The sequence below is a fragment of the Jatropha curcas genome, chromosome 6 (assembly GCF_041381405.1).
Source record: "Jatropha curcas cultivar XTBG-Jc1 chromosome 6, XTBG_Jcur_1.0, whole genome shotgun sequence".
Classification (NCBI taxonomy): domain Eukaryota; kingdom Viridiplantae; phylum Streptophyta; class Magnoliopsida; order Malpighiales; family Euphorbiaceae; genus Jatropha; species Jatropha curcas.
The window spans coordinates 23812198-23826629 of record NC_143156.1 but is presented as its reverse complement, the minus strand read 5'-3'; the positions used below and the strand labels follow the sequence as shown (position 1 = coordinate 23826629).

The 14432-nt window shown below is 30.9% G+C and overlaps 2 protein-coding genes across 4 annotated transcripts; one reads left to right on the top strand and one right to left on the bottom strand.

Moving 5' to 3' along the window:
• The first annotated feature begins 3156 nt into the window (after nucleotides 1-3156).
• On the top strand, nucleotides 3157-4764 carry LOC105635139 (NAC domain-containing protein JA2). Its single transcript, XM_020679829.3, has 2 exons — nucleotides 3157-3468; nucleotides 3785-4764. Exon 2 carries the CDS (start codon nucleotides 3797-3799, stop codon nucleotides 4586-4588), a length of 792 nt encoding a protein of 263 aa, XP_020535488.3. The 5' UTR covers nucleotides 3157-3468; nucleotides 3785-3796; the 3' UTR covers nucleotides 4589-4764.
• Nucleotides 4765-5792: 1028 nt separating this feature from the next.
• Nucleotides 5793-11342, bottom strand: LOC105635120 (Protein phosphatase 2C family protein). Of its 3 annotated transcripts, XM_089722866.1 has the most exons (7): nucleotides 10963-11342; nucleotides 10755-10814; nucleotides 9627-10106; nucleotides 7828-8210; nucleotides 6763-6999; nucleotides 6191-6426; nucleotides 5793-6040 (listed from the first exon to the last, which is right to left on the bottom strand). In XM_089722866.1, the coding sequence occupies exons 3-6, from the start codon at nucleotides 9949-9951 to the stop codon at nucleotides 6199-6201; spliced, it is 1173 nt and encodes a 390-aa protein (XP_089578992.1). In that variant the 5' UTR covers nucleotides 9952-10106; nucleotides 10755-10814; nucleotides 10963-11342; the 3' UTR covers nucleotides 5793-6040; nucleotides 6191-6198. The 3 variants fall into 3 exon arrangements, with proteins under 3 accessions (XP_089578992.1, XP_037495274.1, XP_089578993.1); XM_037639346.2 differs by having other exon boundaries at nucleotides 5793-6426; nucleotides 10963-11341; XM_089722867.1 differs by having other exon boundaries at nucleotides 5793-6426; nucleotides 7828-8195; nucleotides 10963-11340.
• Between the last annotated feature and the right edge of the window lie 3090 nt (nucleotides 11343-14432).

The window sequence follows — 14432 nt, the reverse complement described above, 5'->3', positions numbered from 1 at the left end:
ATTTTTTTAGAAATGATGGTGTACACTTATTTTTTTAGAGATTACTCTTTGTTGTCCTGGACACGATTCAAGAGTCGAAACGACTTGATCTTCAATACTATTCAACAATTGAAGCGACTTGATGTTGAATTGATGTTGAACAAACTTTAGACGATTCAGGGGTCGAAAAGACTTGATCTTGAATTGGAGTTGAAAGAACTTTGATTCTTTGGACTTTTGAGAGAGTTTTTGTAGCTTTTGAATTTGATAGAGCTTTGAGGCTTATTTTATATCTTTCTCTCTCTATGTGTCTGTGTCTGTCCCGATATATGAAGAGAGACCTCCTAATTATAGAGATTTAAGGAAGTCCCCTTATCAAGTATGTGATTTGATTGGTCCACTTGACAAGCTCTCATTGGTTGCTGCTGCATTATTTAACTTAAGTAGATGCTGACTTATTCATCAAAATTTAATTTAATTGGTCTACTTGGCTAATTTTTATTGGACTTTACCATATTATATATTTATGCAGTAAATAATATTTATCCAATAATTTTATTTTCATAACTATTTAAATATTTTGATTGGTTATTAAAGTAAATTATTTAATTTAATTAACTAATAATTTAATTGGCTAATTAAATAATTAAGCTAATAATTAAATTAACTTAAATAAAATTTAGGTGTCTACACTCTCTTCTTATTTAATATTTATTCTATTTTTTTGAAATTTATGAAATTTTATTTAATTTTTCTATGATTTAATTGGATGTATTTTTAAAAATAATTTTTAAAATAGATATAAAGATAATTAGACCTTTGAAATTTTAATTTTTTAAATATTTTTATAAATATATAGGAGTTTGAAAATTTTGAATTTAATAAACTTGAGAGAAATGATTTTCCATTACCAATATTATTATTTGCACATTGATTTTTGATTTACATATTAACATTTATTTATGTTAGTTTCAAGCCTTTTTAGGAAAGGAAAAATCTTAAAACAATTACAACAAAAGGAGTTGCATGTTAAATATAAAATTAGATATTGTAAAAATTTTAGTTGCCTTTAAATATATTTTAACGAATAATAATAGTCTTTTTTTTCTCAACGAGTTTGATTTTTTATCACTTTTTTGAAATAGTAGTCCCTTTATTTTTTATTTTATAAAGTATATTAATTAAAAAGGAGAAAATTATTTTATATCGTTAATTTTAAATGAGTAAAAATACATGTTAATTTTATTTTTTTAATCAAAATAAATAGTAATGTAATTTAATAACAAAATTATTTAAATACTATATTTATGCCCACACACAATACGCAGAATTACGAGTACAATATTAGATATTAGTTATTATATTTAAAATAGGCATTCAAAATAAAATTAAACTCAAAAGTAAATTTACATTAAAGAGATGAAAATTTTCTAAGCATTTATATAGGGGTGAGCATTCGCCAATTTGGTCGGTTTGAGTAAAATTTTTACTGAAATTAGTTAATTAAAATTTTTTTTGACTTAAGTGAATTTAACAGAATTAATTTTTTTAACTGAACCGTTTTAACCAAATTAATTTTGATCGTTATCCAATCGAAATTAAAGAAAATAAAAATTTAATTAACTGACTGAATTAACCGAAAGTTATGATTAACTGAATTTAACTGAAATAAAAATGAATCGAAGTTATTAATCACAATTTAATCAAAATAAAAACTGAAATATTTCTAAATTTTAATTTTATTATCGAACCTTAATCAAAACAACGTAGTTTTAAGAGTCGGTTAATTTGATTAATTCAGTTAAATTAAGTTTTAACCGAACTTTTAACCAATAATCGAAATTTTAATTTTCTTTAACCGAATTTTTAACCGAATATTTATTCACCAAACCAAATTGGCTGAATTAACCAAATGCTCACCCCTACCTTTATACTCCATCAACTCAAAAAAAAAAAAAAAAAAAAAAAAAAAAAAAAGCACAAACTTAATTTAGGTAATGATCATTACTATAATATTTTCTACATTATAGTGGACTAGTACTTTAACATAATATAAATGAAAAGTGCAATTTTTTAGAGTTAAAAAAAAGAAAAATATTATTTTAAAGGGAGAAGTAGAAATATAATTTTCTTTCCAATTAGATGTCACAAATCATTGTATGGATAAAATGCAATATTAATTGGTCATTATATTTATGTTCTAAATAAAAACTTATGCTTTAATATTATATGAATACAAAATTAAACGAATTAAAATGAGTGTATAACTAGTAAAGTTAACGTGTGCACACTTCATAAAAGAACTGGTCTATATAAATATAATAAACCTAAAGCATATTTTCACTCACAGTACCTCAAATATAAACTATATTTCTTAATTATCTCCATACTTCAGTTCGTCACTTAAAAATAATTCAACTACTATTTTAGTAACATAAAAGTTCATTTAAGTAATGAATTGAAGTACAGGACAATTAAGAAATATTTAGTATATTTTATGTAGACCAATTAAAATAAGCCTGATGCTCTTGCTTGCTTGGTTGGAAATTTTTTTTTCTTATTTGAAAGAAACTAATTTTGTTAATACCATAGATAGACTTTGATGGAGTGAAATCAATGTCATTAATAATATTAAATAATATTTTATAATTATCAGTGATTAATAAAAATTAATAATGTTACTAATATTTAAAAAAAAATTTCAACTTCTTTTTTTAAATAATAATAAAACGTTTTAATTTTTTTAATAATTAATGAATTTTTTTAGTTTCAATATTATGAAGCTAATATTAATGGTGTTTTTCAGTTTTTTAATTATTAATAAATTAATCTTATCATTAATATTTTTTAAAGTAGTAAAACTTTTGAGTGTCTTTTTATAATAATTAATTAAATTAATAGTGTTATTAATATTTTTAAATGAGAAAATAAAATGATAATATAATTTAATCTTTTTTTCTAATAAACATTATTTTTTAATATTTTTCTAAAATAAAAAGAGAAATTATATACAGATTATAATTTTCTCTGAATTTCTAATTTATTTAATAAAAAATTGGCGCCAACTTACTAAACATATATCCAATAAATAAATAAATAAATAATATATATATATATATATATATATATATATATATATATATATTAAATCCGAACTCCCTAAGGATCTCAAGAAGACGTGGTCTCCACACTTGAGAAAGTATAAAAAGGAGATCATTCATAACTCGTCTCAAAATTGGCGCTCCCTTCAATCCAAACCCGCGCGGTATCCTCTCCGTCCTTAATTTTAATGTTGCCCTAACTCCAACTGGCTTAATCCTTAAATTGCTCACTTTCTCGCCGACGTTGTCAGCTTCAATCCCGATTGTCAGTAATCTAAACCAAGTTTGGGTGATATTGATCGGCAACAATTGAAGCGGTTGGGTGATATTGATTGGCAACAATTGAAGCGGTTCTGACTTTGATAATAGACAATTGAGACTTCTTAAGGTATGGGTGTTTCTCGTTTGGCTATTCTCAATTTCTTGTGTTTGATTTTGTTCATATTGCGGTTGTTGCGGAAGTGTTGAAGTTTTGTGCTATTTGAACCTTTTTTTTTTCTTTGGCTTTTTGCTGTTACTTAAATGGGTTCTTGATGAAATATAAATCCTTTGCTATATGTTTAAATCTAGTGGTTATAAAACCATTCAAATTTGGGTAAAGTCAGAGCATTTTAACAATGAAATATTCATGTGTTGAACTAGTATTCAATTATTTCTTCCCGCAAGGATTGCTTATTAAGCATAGGTTATTCAAACTTCTACAGGTTGAAGAAATAATGGATGAAACATTGCTTCTTCCTGGGTACAGATTCATTCCAAACGACAAGGAACTTTACGTCGACTATCTTTACCCGAAAGTCACCGGTCAATTGTCGCCGGTATTGCAGAGAATAGTACCCGACTGTGATTTGTATGGCACCGAAGAACCTTGGATGGTTTGGAAGCGTTTTGGCGGAGATGAATTGGGTGGCCTCGGAGATCTCTATTTCTTTACCAAGCTCAAGAAAACAAACCCTAGATCATCAAGAGTTGAAAGATCGGTTGGTAAAGGCACTTGGCATGGAGAAAATACTGGAGTTCCACTTCTGCTCGAAGAAATTGGACAGGCCGGAATGAAGAGAAGGTTTTGTTATAGGAGTAAAACTTTGTCTAAGCAACAACAAGAAGGGCACTTTATAATGCATGAGTACAGTTTTCCTAATATAAAATCTAATTTGGTTTTGTGTAGTTTAAGAAAGAAAGACGCCTTTTCTGTTTCTTCTCCTGGAAGTAAGAAGAGAAAACTTGATGAAGGGGTTGAAAATAGTTTGGTTATGGAGGAGAGGATGGAAGATTCATCCAAGAAGAGAAAACTTGATGAAGAAGGGGTTATTGTTGATAGTTCTATTATCAATGAACCAATGGGATTTAATATGTGTTTATCCATGGACGAATTAATGGGATATCCACAAAGTTCAAATGGTGATGATGAGTATTTGGACTTTCATAATTGGTTAGCTGCTGCTGAATCTGCAGTTCATGAGCAGGAGACGGAACAAAGCTCAATTGAGGATGATGCATGGGGATGAAAAATGGTTGGATGCTAAACTTGGACTTCTTTATCAGATGGTACATAAGAAAAACTAGTTGAGTTGAGGAGATTAATGAGTAGGTCTTATAAAAATATCAATAGCTTCTGTAAATTCATATTCATACTCCATTTATACAGGAAATTACCACGTAAATCTGTTCGTTCTTTTTTCAACTTTTTTTTTTTTTTTTTTTTTGTTATATTAGGTAGAAGGAACCTTTTTTTAGTCGTTGCAGCTTCTTTTATAAGCACTTTATGATTAATGGGCTCACCAAATTTTGCATAATTCAATGCATTAGATTATGATTTCTGGGTAGTGGTTACTTTTGAGTGAAACTGCGTGAAGGATTAAGTTTGTGAGAGAATGTATAAAAATATACTATCTGCTTTGTCTGTATTTTTAAATCTTGCAAACTTTCCGTTGACTTGTTCTTAAATGTGTATATTGAACTGATTCAAGTTATTGGAATTATAAAGTTTGAGCGAGACATTTGAGTTCAATCACTACCAAAATGAGAGTGCTTGATGTTGAGAGGCTGTTAAAGAGCAATGTGTGTTATAACATGTTGAATTGTTTTGTTAATTGAAGCCACTTAGATGTTTAACAAATAAAATAGGTGTTTGCTTCTGGTTTCTGGCAGTTATACTTGTTATTATCAGTGGACTGGGAAATTCAAATTTATAGGATTTCCTTTTCCATCTAAACTTAATAGTAAGACCTGTTTAAGGTGTTCACATGCATTGAATCAAACACAATGAATATCTAGACACCTTCTCAGTTTTGTGAGTGTCTTAAATGTATTACTACTTTTGTGATCAAATTTTCTTATAATATCTTTGCTGCACCCTGCCATTGGAATTTTGCTTCTCAAGTTTTTCTCTGCTCAACAGGGAAACAAGACAGACATTAGTCATTTGCAGTTATGATGACTATTTTTTTGTGAGCTTTAGGATGCTCTTGCTCCTGTAAATTGTTAAAATATGGAGTTAGAAACTGAAGATAGAAGCATTTCTGTCAAAGTCTCAAAAGTCTACTAGTATTGCATTCCATAGAAGCCTAATACAAGCATCTATACATCACAAAATTGATGCATGATGATATCTTTGAGTAAAGAAAAAAAGAAATTAGGAAAAAAGAAAATGCAGACACGCATATATATATCAGATATCAGCCGTGAACAAACATATAGGGGCAACCAAAAGAACTGAAACTGTAAAATATTTCATTGGTTAAATTTCATATCAATAGCAATGGCAACATCCATTTATATAATTCTTGAGGCAGTAGAGTAAAACCATAGCTCTAATGAGGAATAGCTCATCAAGTATAAAATGCCAATAACCAGACGACAACCAATACCCTGAGGCATCTCTCTGTCCAGGCATCAGTTCTCTACTATCTATGGAGTTCTCTTTATGACTTCTTCAAGTAAGTTTCCGAGGAGCGTGGCTATACAGTAGGAAAAAGAAGGGAAAAAAAAAGAAAAAGAAAAGAAAAGGGAAAAAAGAATTCTTTCCTTAAACTCTCCTCTTCGGAAAAAGAAAAAAAGAATCTTAATACAAATGAAGAAAATGAGGTTAAGCATTGGGTATTTATAACCTCTTGAACTATGTGCTGCCATTTCCAGAGTTACCACCTCCTCTGATTGAAAGCAGAGGACCGCGGAAGGAGCTGCGACTGATTAGATGTGAATCAAGGAACAAAACTATAACCGTAATATCATCATGAAAATGTCTCCTCACACCACGATCAATCTTTTTCAGGTCTGAGTATCTCATTTCTCTTTTTTTTGCTGCTTCACGAAGAGCAGCTTTGAGAAGTTTTCTTGCAATGCCCTGCAAAAACATGGAATATTCAAGTCTATCCAGAAGCAACTTCAAGAAATAAACTAAACAGAAGCAAATTAACTTTGCAAAAATGTATTATATGTAAATAAAAAAAATCAAAAAGAAAAATAGACCACTTCAATAAATACAAGCAACTACACCAGCAAAAGAATTAAATTCAACACCACCCCTACCCTGGCCTCCCCCAAAAGAAAAAAGAAAAAACAGCCTCCACAGAAAATGGTTATTAAACAATTATAGAAATACAGATTCGTATTGCCTAAGAACTGAACAAAAAAGAGTTTGACAAAACTACATGAGAAAAAGGTTAAATAGAAATCCTACATTACGTGGGCAATTGTTGACAATGTCAACAGCTTCTTGATTGCTTAAGTGCTCCCATAGGCCATCTGATGCAAATATAAGAAATTGATCCTCAGGACATAGTTTCTGCACTGAAATTGTGGGCTCAGCTTTAAGAATTGGCTTATCAAAGGGTTCAGGCAATCTAAATTTAGCTAACAGAGGCTCTCTGTTGAATTCTGCCCTCTTCAAATAGGCATCACCTATTGATCTTGAAACCTGCAAAGTAGCAAATCTCAGTCAACAGATAGTGGCAATTTATGCATACTATAAAGAGGTTTATCTAAAAGATTTGCAATATAACTAGGAAACTTGAGCAGGCAACTTAATAAGTTTATTTGGAACTGATTCATTTTACCACATCTGTACAGATTTATAAAGAGATTAAAATTGTAACATTTTGAAAGTTTTTATCTTCAAAGCCAAAAATCTTATTTCAACTCTAAGTTTACAAATAGGTGGCTCACAATAGATACATTTCTTGTATTCTGCATTATCACTCCAATAATCTCTGAATTTACTAATTCAGGTTTAAATCCTTGACGAGAAAATTCATTCCAAAAATTTGTCCTATCTACTTGTAAGAATTTCTCTTATCTGCATAGTCTTGCAATTTGACATGATATTACTGGTAATTTATCAGCTCATAGAGTTGGGTGTGCGCCCTAAAAAGCAGAGGCACTTCACCTTATTAACATCATCCTACCATATGTGCTAATATAAGTAAAAACGCCGTTAGATAAACAGTTATAATACTTCAGGTACTCATTGGAAGACTAAAATGGTTCATGAATATTATAACATAACACTTAACAACCATAAACCTGATGAGAAAACTTCATACATATAACAGCATATCAGAAAACTGATTGGGGGAAAAGTGAGGAAGCTACAGGTAATAAGCCATTTAAAATCAGAGAGAATATAAAAGATTATCAGAAATCTGCAGGGTGGGGGGTGGGCAGGGCAATGAAGCAACAGGTACTAAGCAATTTAAAAAGAGATACAGCAAAAGATATGTATAACTTGCAAAGCCTCAGAAATCACCTGAATCAGACCCTTCACACGCCAAACCTTGTGCTTTAATACCACAATCTGTGGATCATCTGGATGCAAAGACTGCAATTCCTCTCTCACTGATTCCATGCTTGCATTGTGCTCATATGATAGCTGAACAGCTTTGACCTCCTTATTAGACGTGTCCAATCTTCCTAACACCACTCGAGAATCCCCAGCATTTGCAATATATAGATGCCCGCTGCACACTATACCAACCAAACAACATGCACCAACAGAAGCAATTTGTGGCTTATTTTGCCACTGCTGCTGCACTAGAGAAAGAAATGCTTCTTCTGTTGCCAAAAATGCTTTGGTGATAACATCTGCAGACATTCCGTTGGTCTCTGATGTAAACTCTGCACCATGAATAGCTGTCAAGTCAGTAAATACATGCATTAGCTACATAAACATTGAAATTTGAATTGGAAAGAAGAAAAGAGCATTAAAAAAAATGCTATGGTCAATTTTACTAGACTAGTCTTTTACTTCAAAAACACAATGATATGGTTTCTGAAACTCGCGGATGCTAAGTACAGGGATACATCATTGAAAAACGGGGAAGCAAGGGTGAAAAGTGGTGTCCTTAAACAATTTACACCCAGAAGTGTTCAGATATCTGCTGTAAAATTCTTGGATCTTTTGAGTATAAATAATATTCAACTTTCCGTTAGTCTGGTGCAATTTTGGCTCATTGTTGGACAAGTATAAAGCCAAGTCAGTACAAATTCTTCAGCTTTAGATGACAAAGAATTTTTGCCAAATTTTGCTGATACTCCTTCCAAGGAGATTATGGAATCTTATATACAACGGAGGCAATCCCTTTGGCATTTTTCTTATAGTTTACCTTTTATTCCCCCAAAGAGAACCATTTCACTAGAGTGCAACTTTTTTTTGTAAAAGAAAGTAGCCACTAAATATATCTAATATACTCAAACAACTTCTAAATTATCCTCCAAAATGTCTTCATATCTCATCAAAACTGCAAATGTTTCTTTGAAAAAAAAAAAAGGCCTTATCTTTGTGCTGCTTTTCCTTTCTCAACACAAATATATCTGGTTTATTTATTCTTGTGTATTTATTCTTCTTTTCCTTTTTCAACCGCAAATATATTTTCCTTTACCCTTGTTGACCGTTTTGCAACAATTTTGAAAATATTCGCTAGTCTGGTTCATTACCCAAACAATAAATCCAAACACAGAATTTAATTTATAAGTGAAGATAGCAAAACGAATACTATCTACTTCTGAAAACATTTTAGAATATAAAGGCTCTATTCCCTTGAGCTCTACTGTTTTGATTTGATGCAAGAGAATATTGGGTTTGCAAGAAATGCTAGGGCCTAAATATTTTCATGGTGGACATACAAATGTGTGGAGCGAAAACAGCAAAATAGGCCATACACTTTCAATTAAAAAAAATACAACAAAAATGTGAAACAGTAAGCCAATGCATGGGAATAGTGCATCCCACTAATGGAAAGCATATATTGAAGCTGGAATTGACTAGTTTGAGAGCAATCCCGTGTGAAACAGTAACCATCACTACAAAACAGTTGTTACCAAGCTCATAAACTTTCAAATAGTCCAAAGGTTAACATGATCGTAACAATCACTATGCATGGGAATATTGCATGTAAATATTGACAAGCATAGACAAATAGTAAATGTTATAACCCTCTAGTTGAACAGACTGAAAGCATGAGAACCACACAGGTAATAAGTCAAACCAAATAAGGCTTAAGCTCTTTGCTGAGTAATGAAATTCATCAAGCAAGGGACAAAACATACTCTTGATATTTTCGAAAAGATGCTCATTTACAAATCGGGCAGCTTCTGGACCTCCATGGCCATCATAAATTCCTACAAATGTGCCTTGAGGACCTGATTCAAGTAAGCTCATTGGCCCTGATTCAAGTTGGCTACAGTCTTCCAGTAAATTGTTAGCTTGAATTACCGCCATTGAGAACTCCCCATTGACATGCTGTCCTGAATCTTTGTACCACAACAATCCTTCTGCACGCCCACTAGTATCTCCGCATCTATTAGAATTTTCCCCCTCAGCAGAAGGCTTCCAACAAGTTGCAACAATCCTCATCAGTGTATTTGATACCATTACTTACATATTCGCACCCAAATAACCCAGCAATCAAACTAGTTCTCAAACGAGTATAAAAGACTAATCTTTGTTCTAATGTCTCCTCAATCTCCAACCCCGCAGCAGAAGTTTCAGAAATCAAGTACACATTGATAAATGCAGACACCATTAATCTGCAACACCATGAAAACATTATAACTGATTAATAGGTAAGACTTCTAAGGAATATATTTTAAAATGCAAACAAGAATGTGAAGGAATAGTGCCAAAAGCCTAAAACCAAAGAATAAGACAATAAGAGGCTCGGCAGAAAAAAACATGAAAGCAACATTTTTCTCTTTGGAGATATCAAGATTCAAGTAGAATGATGAATGGATATTAAATTAGTTAGAAAAAGTCTAAAGGAAAAGAAAAAAAAAAGATGAAAAAAGAAAAAAAAAAGATGAAAAAAAAAAAAAAAAAACAGGATGAAAAAACAACCATTCAAATCAACCAAATTCATGGACATATCCATAAACTGCTTAATCAAGTTTGAGACACAGATAAATCTAATTAAATTAATATAGCACAGCCACAGACGTTAAACTTTAAAGAGAATTTAAGCCTACCATGCAAGTCAATGAATTTTGAGACAAGAATCCAAACATAGACAATAACAAACTACCTTATAAAATTATCATCAAACATTAATGCATAGAACCAGAACCTATATTGGCAGAATATCACACAATCAAAACTTAAACTTTATAGGGCAAGTGATGAAATGCATCATAAGAGTCTTGAAATGCAAAAATAATATCTATAGAAATTCTCCCACACACCTTGCGAATTTTATATGGCCATGGATAGGTCACAAAAATCAGACTGCAGACACCATCAATCTGAAACATAAAACAATAAAAAAGCAGATAATGGGTACAACCCAGAAATCACAAATTATGAACTAAAACACCATATAAAAGGGAAAAAAAAATCTAAATCTAACATTTGGGTGCAAAAAAGAAAATGGTAAAAGGGTTTCCAAGATACCTTGCCAATCTCTCAAAAAATATATATTTATAAATATAAAATCCTTCAATCCAAGGGCTTAAAATTAATCAAAAGCCCAAAAATTGGAAGGATTTATTTGAGAGAATCAATGAAAGGGGAGACTCAGAATGTTCTAACAAATAAAAAGGTTGTAATAAAGGCAGATCTAGAGAGAGAAAGAGACAGAGACGGAGAGAGAGAGGGAGAGATTGTGTAGCTGTGATTGGTTATAGGATTTTCAATTTTCTTTTTTATTTTTTCTTTTGGGTTCTAAAGAAAGAGAGGGTTGTAATTAAACAACAAATCTTGCGTTTTGGAAATCCATTGATAAGAGGGTTCTCTTCTCTGTTGATTTGTTTGTGGGCTTATTGGCTTTTTGAGGGGGTGAGTTGGATTTTCACTTCTCTCTCTGTTTTCCTTTTTTTTTTTTTTTTTTTTAGCCTTTTAGAGGGTTTTTGACTTTGACGTGCAACGAACCCACCATTTTAGGCAACTTTTCCTCATTTCTCTTTCTTCTTATAATAGTAAGTAAAAACCTTCACTTTTCAGAATACATACAACTTACTAAGGTTTGCTTGCACGATGCTCCAATTAGGTTAACCAACGGTTCAATTTGGATTGAAATTAAATTAAGAATTGTTAATACTGAAAGACGTTCGAAATTATCAATTTTGCGTTCAACATCAATCAACGGTTCCAATCCCTCAAGATTTTGGGATCAAATAAAATAGATAGAAGTTTAAAAAATAAAATAAATTAAATTAAATTAAAATCCGACCAAAACTAAAACATGAACAAATTAAAATGTTAGAATTGATTCAAGCCTCAATTTATTTCCGCCCTAATTCTAAATATTTATTTATTGAACCAAAACCATCAATTACCCCTAATTTGATGTAGGGATGAGTATTATTTGGTTCAAAAATATTTATTTTTGTATTTTCTAAAAGCGAATAAAGGTTGATTTTGCTTTTGAATTTGTTAAATGGGATTAAAAATAATAGATTTTATATTATCGGCAAATTTTATTTTTAAACTTATTTGAAATGATAAAAAAGATCATATTTAATTTCTCAAATTAAAATTTAATTTTTAAACTTGTTTGAAATGATTAAAAGTATCATATTTAATATTTCGAGTTAATTTTGATTCCCTGAACTTGTTTTTTAGTATTGAGGGAGATGACTCGAATCTAAATTTATTATCAAGTAGTACATATATTTAATATTAGGTCAAGCTTGGTATGCAACCTCTTAACTTGTTTAAAATGATTAAAATAATTAAATTAAATATTAGGTTAATTTAATAGTTGATTCTTCATTATACCTAAAAGCACTTAAGACTATAGTGGAGATTAAACTGTATAATTTGTTAAAAATAATTAATTAAATATGTAATTGTCACAATTCGAAACCATAGGCCGGACCGGCACTAGGACCCAGGTAAATTTAAAGCCCCCGAGGCCCGTAGTAAGTCTAACTAAAAAAATTCAATTATATCAATGTAAATTCTAAGTATTAAGCTCATATTGCCATGAGAAAATAAACCTCATATTTATATTATAATTCAGCCCCAAATTATAACATCTTAAACATTTACAAATCGATCCAGCTTACAATACACCACATTTATAATATGGGCTCACAGAATTATTTCATTTATATTAATACACGACTAAAGGTATATAAATCCTACAACTGCGGAGTTCACTAGTAGATAAATACAATTATATTATTATCCATATAGTTATATAGCAATTTAGTTACTAAAACTGGGAAAATTTTTTCCTAACTCTGAGAAAAAAAGGTACAGAGCTTAGACCGAAATGAAGAGGAACCTACTACCTGAAAAGTTAAATAAATCATGTGAGTTTTACAAAAAATAATAATCATTGCACGGCACACACATTCACACAAAGATATAAATATATCATTATAGTCATCCGACTAGTTATATGCTCGCACAGGCAGTCACACGAATGGCATAACATCAGCACTCATAATTATTCACAACTTCACATAATCACATCACATGGAAATTGGTCTGTGGCATCACCGAAATCCCCGATGAGCCGTCCTCCCACATGGCCCATCCTCTCATGACGTGTGCACCAAGGAGCCGATTCCCCATACATGGCCGACCGGTCTAATCCTCACTTGACCAGCCTTCTCATTGTTTTTCTATTCTCTCTTTTCTTTTTCATACCAACAGGAGGCCACTCTGTGGTTTCCATAAAATCCATATCATCATGTGCACACGGGGGCGCCGATCTCCCCATACATGGCCGACGGTATCAAAGACCGCCCTCACAAACACATGGTAACCCATTTCATCTCAACTCCACACATACAAGGTATAGCATTATCACAACACAATTAATCAAGTATTGCAATTAAATGCAAGCATAGCAAACAATTAATTAACATGATGCAAATGCACAATTTGACATTCATAGTTAATTATAATTAAATAAAAAAATAGTAATCAACAACATATTATTATAATAATTGATCCATCGAAAATAAATAAATAATTAAATAACTAAATAATAATAATAATAATAATAAAATTAGAAAACTTTATTTATTATGTATCAAGTTAACGAATTAATCTAATAAACCAATCAATTTAATTATTGATTAAGACTAACCTAGGTTCTATCGACATTTCGGCGGAACCTACCCTAGAATTTGATCAAACCATAATTCAATAACAAATTTTCAAAGCCCATCCATCGGGCAATTCACATCAACTCATCCCATTCCCCATAACCATAATCATTCATTTAATTTATTACTCAATTCACACAGCCCATCTGTCGAACAATCAATCAATGCAAACGCTCTTCCTCCTGCAACATCAACATTATCACCCAACTATGTTAACCCTAAATTCACAAATATAGTAACCTTCAACTTGAGATCCAATAATATTCATATAACGTATTTATTAAATCATAAGCTAACAAAATTAATAGTTTTATGGTAATTAATTAATTAAGTGGTTTAAACTTGTTTTTAACAACAACTAATTATAACTTCTACTTATTTAGATTCGACCATCTAATTATCTAACTAATTAATTCTAATTCATCCTTCATGTTTCGATTTATGACAATTATTCTAAATGACTTAAGTTCTAGATTTTCAACATTAAGTGTATTTAATTAGGTCGGATAGTGATTTTTAATTACGCACTCAACCTAATGTAATAACAATTTCTAACAATTGAATCCTAAGTTCGAATTCTCCTAAAAATTTCCCAATTAAATTCACAAACCAACCTAATATTTCAAAGTCCTTCGATTAATTATTTATTCGAAATTAACTAAATTAACCAATAAATTTAAATTTGAAATTTATACCCAAAAATGGAAAAATAGGTCTTAGGGCGTACAGATCAAAAATCAGGCAACGATTCCACGAGCAGCGTGAGAAAAGGAGCATTCTGCCTCTTGGGGTTTCGCAGGC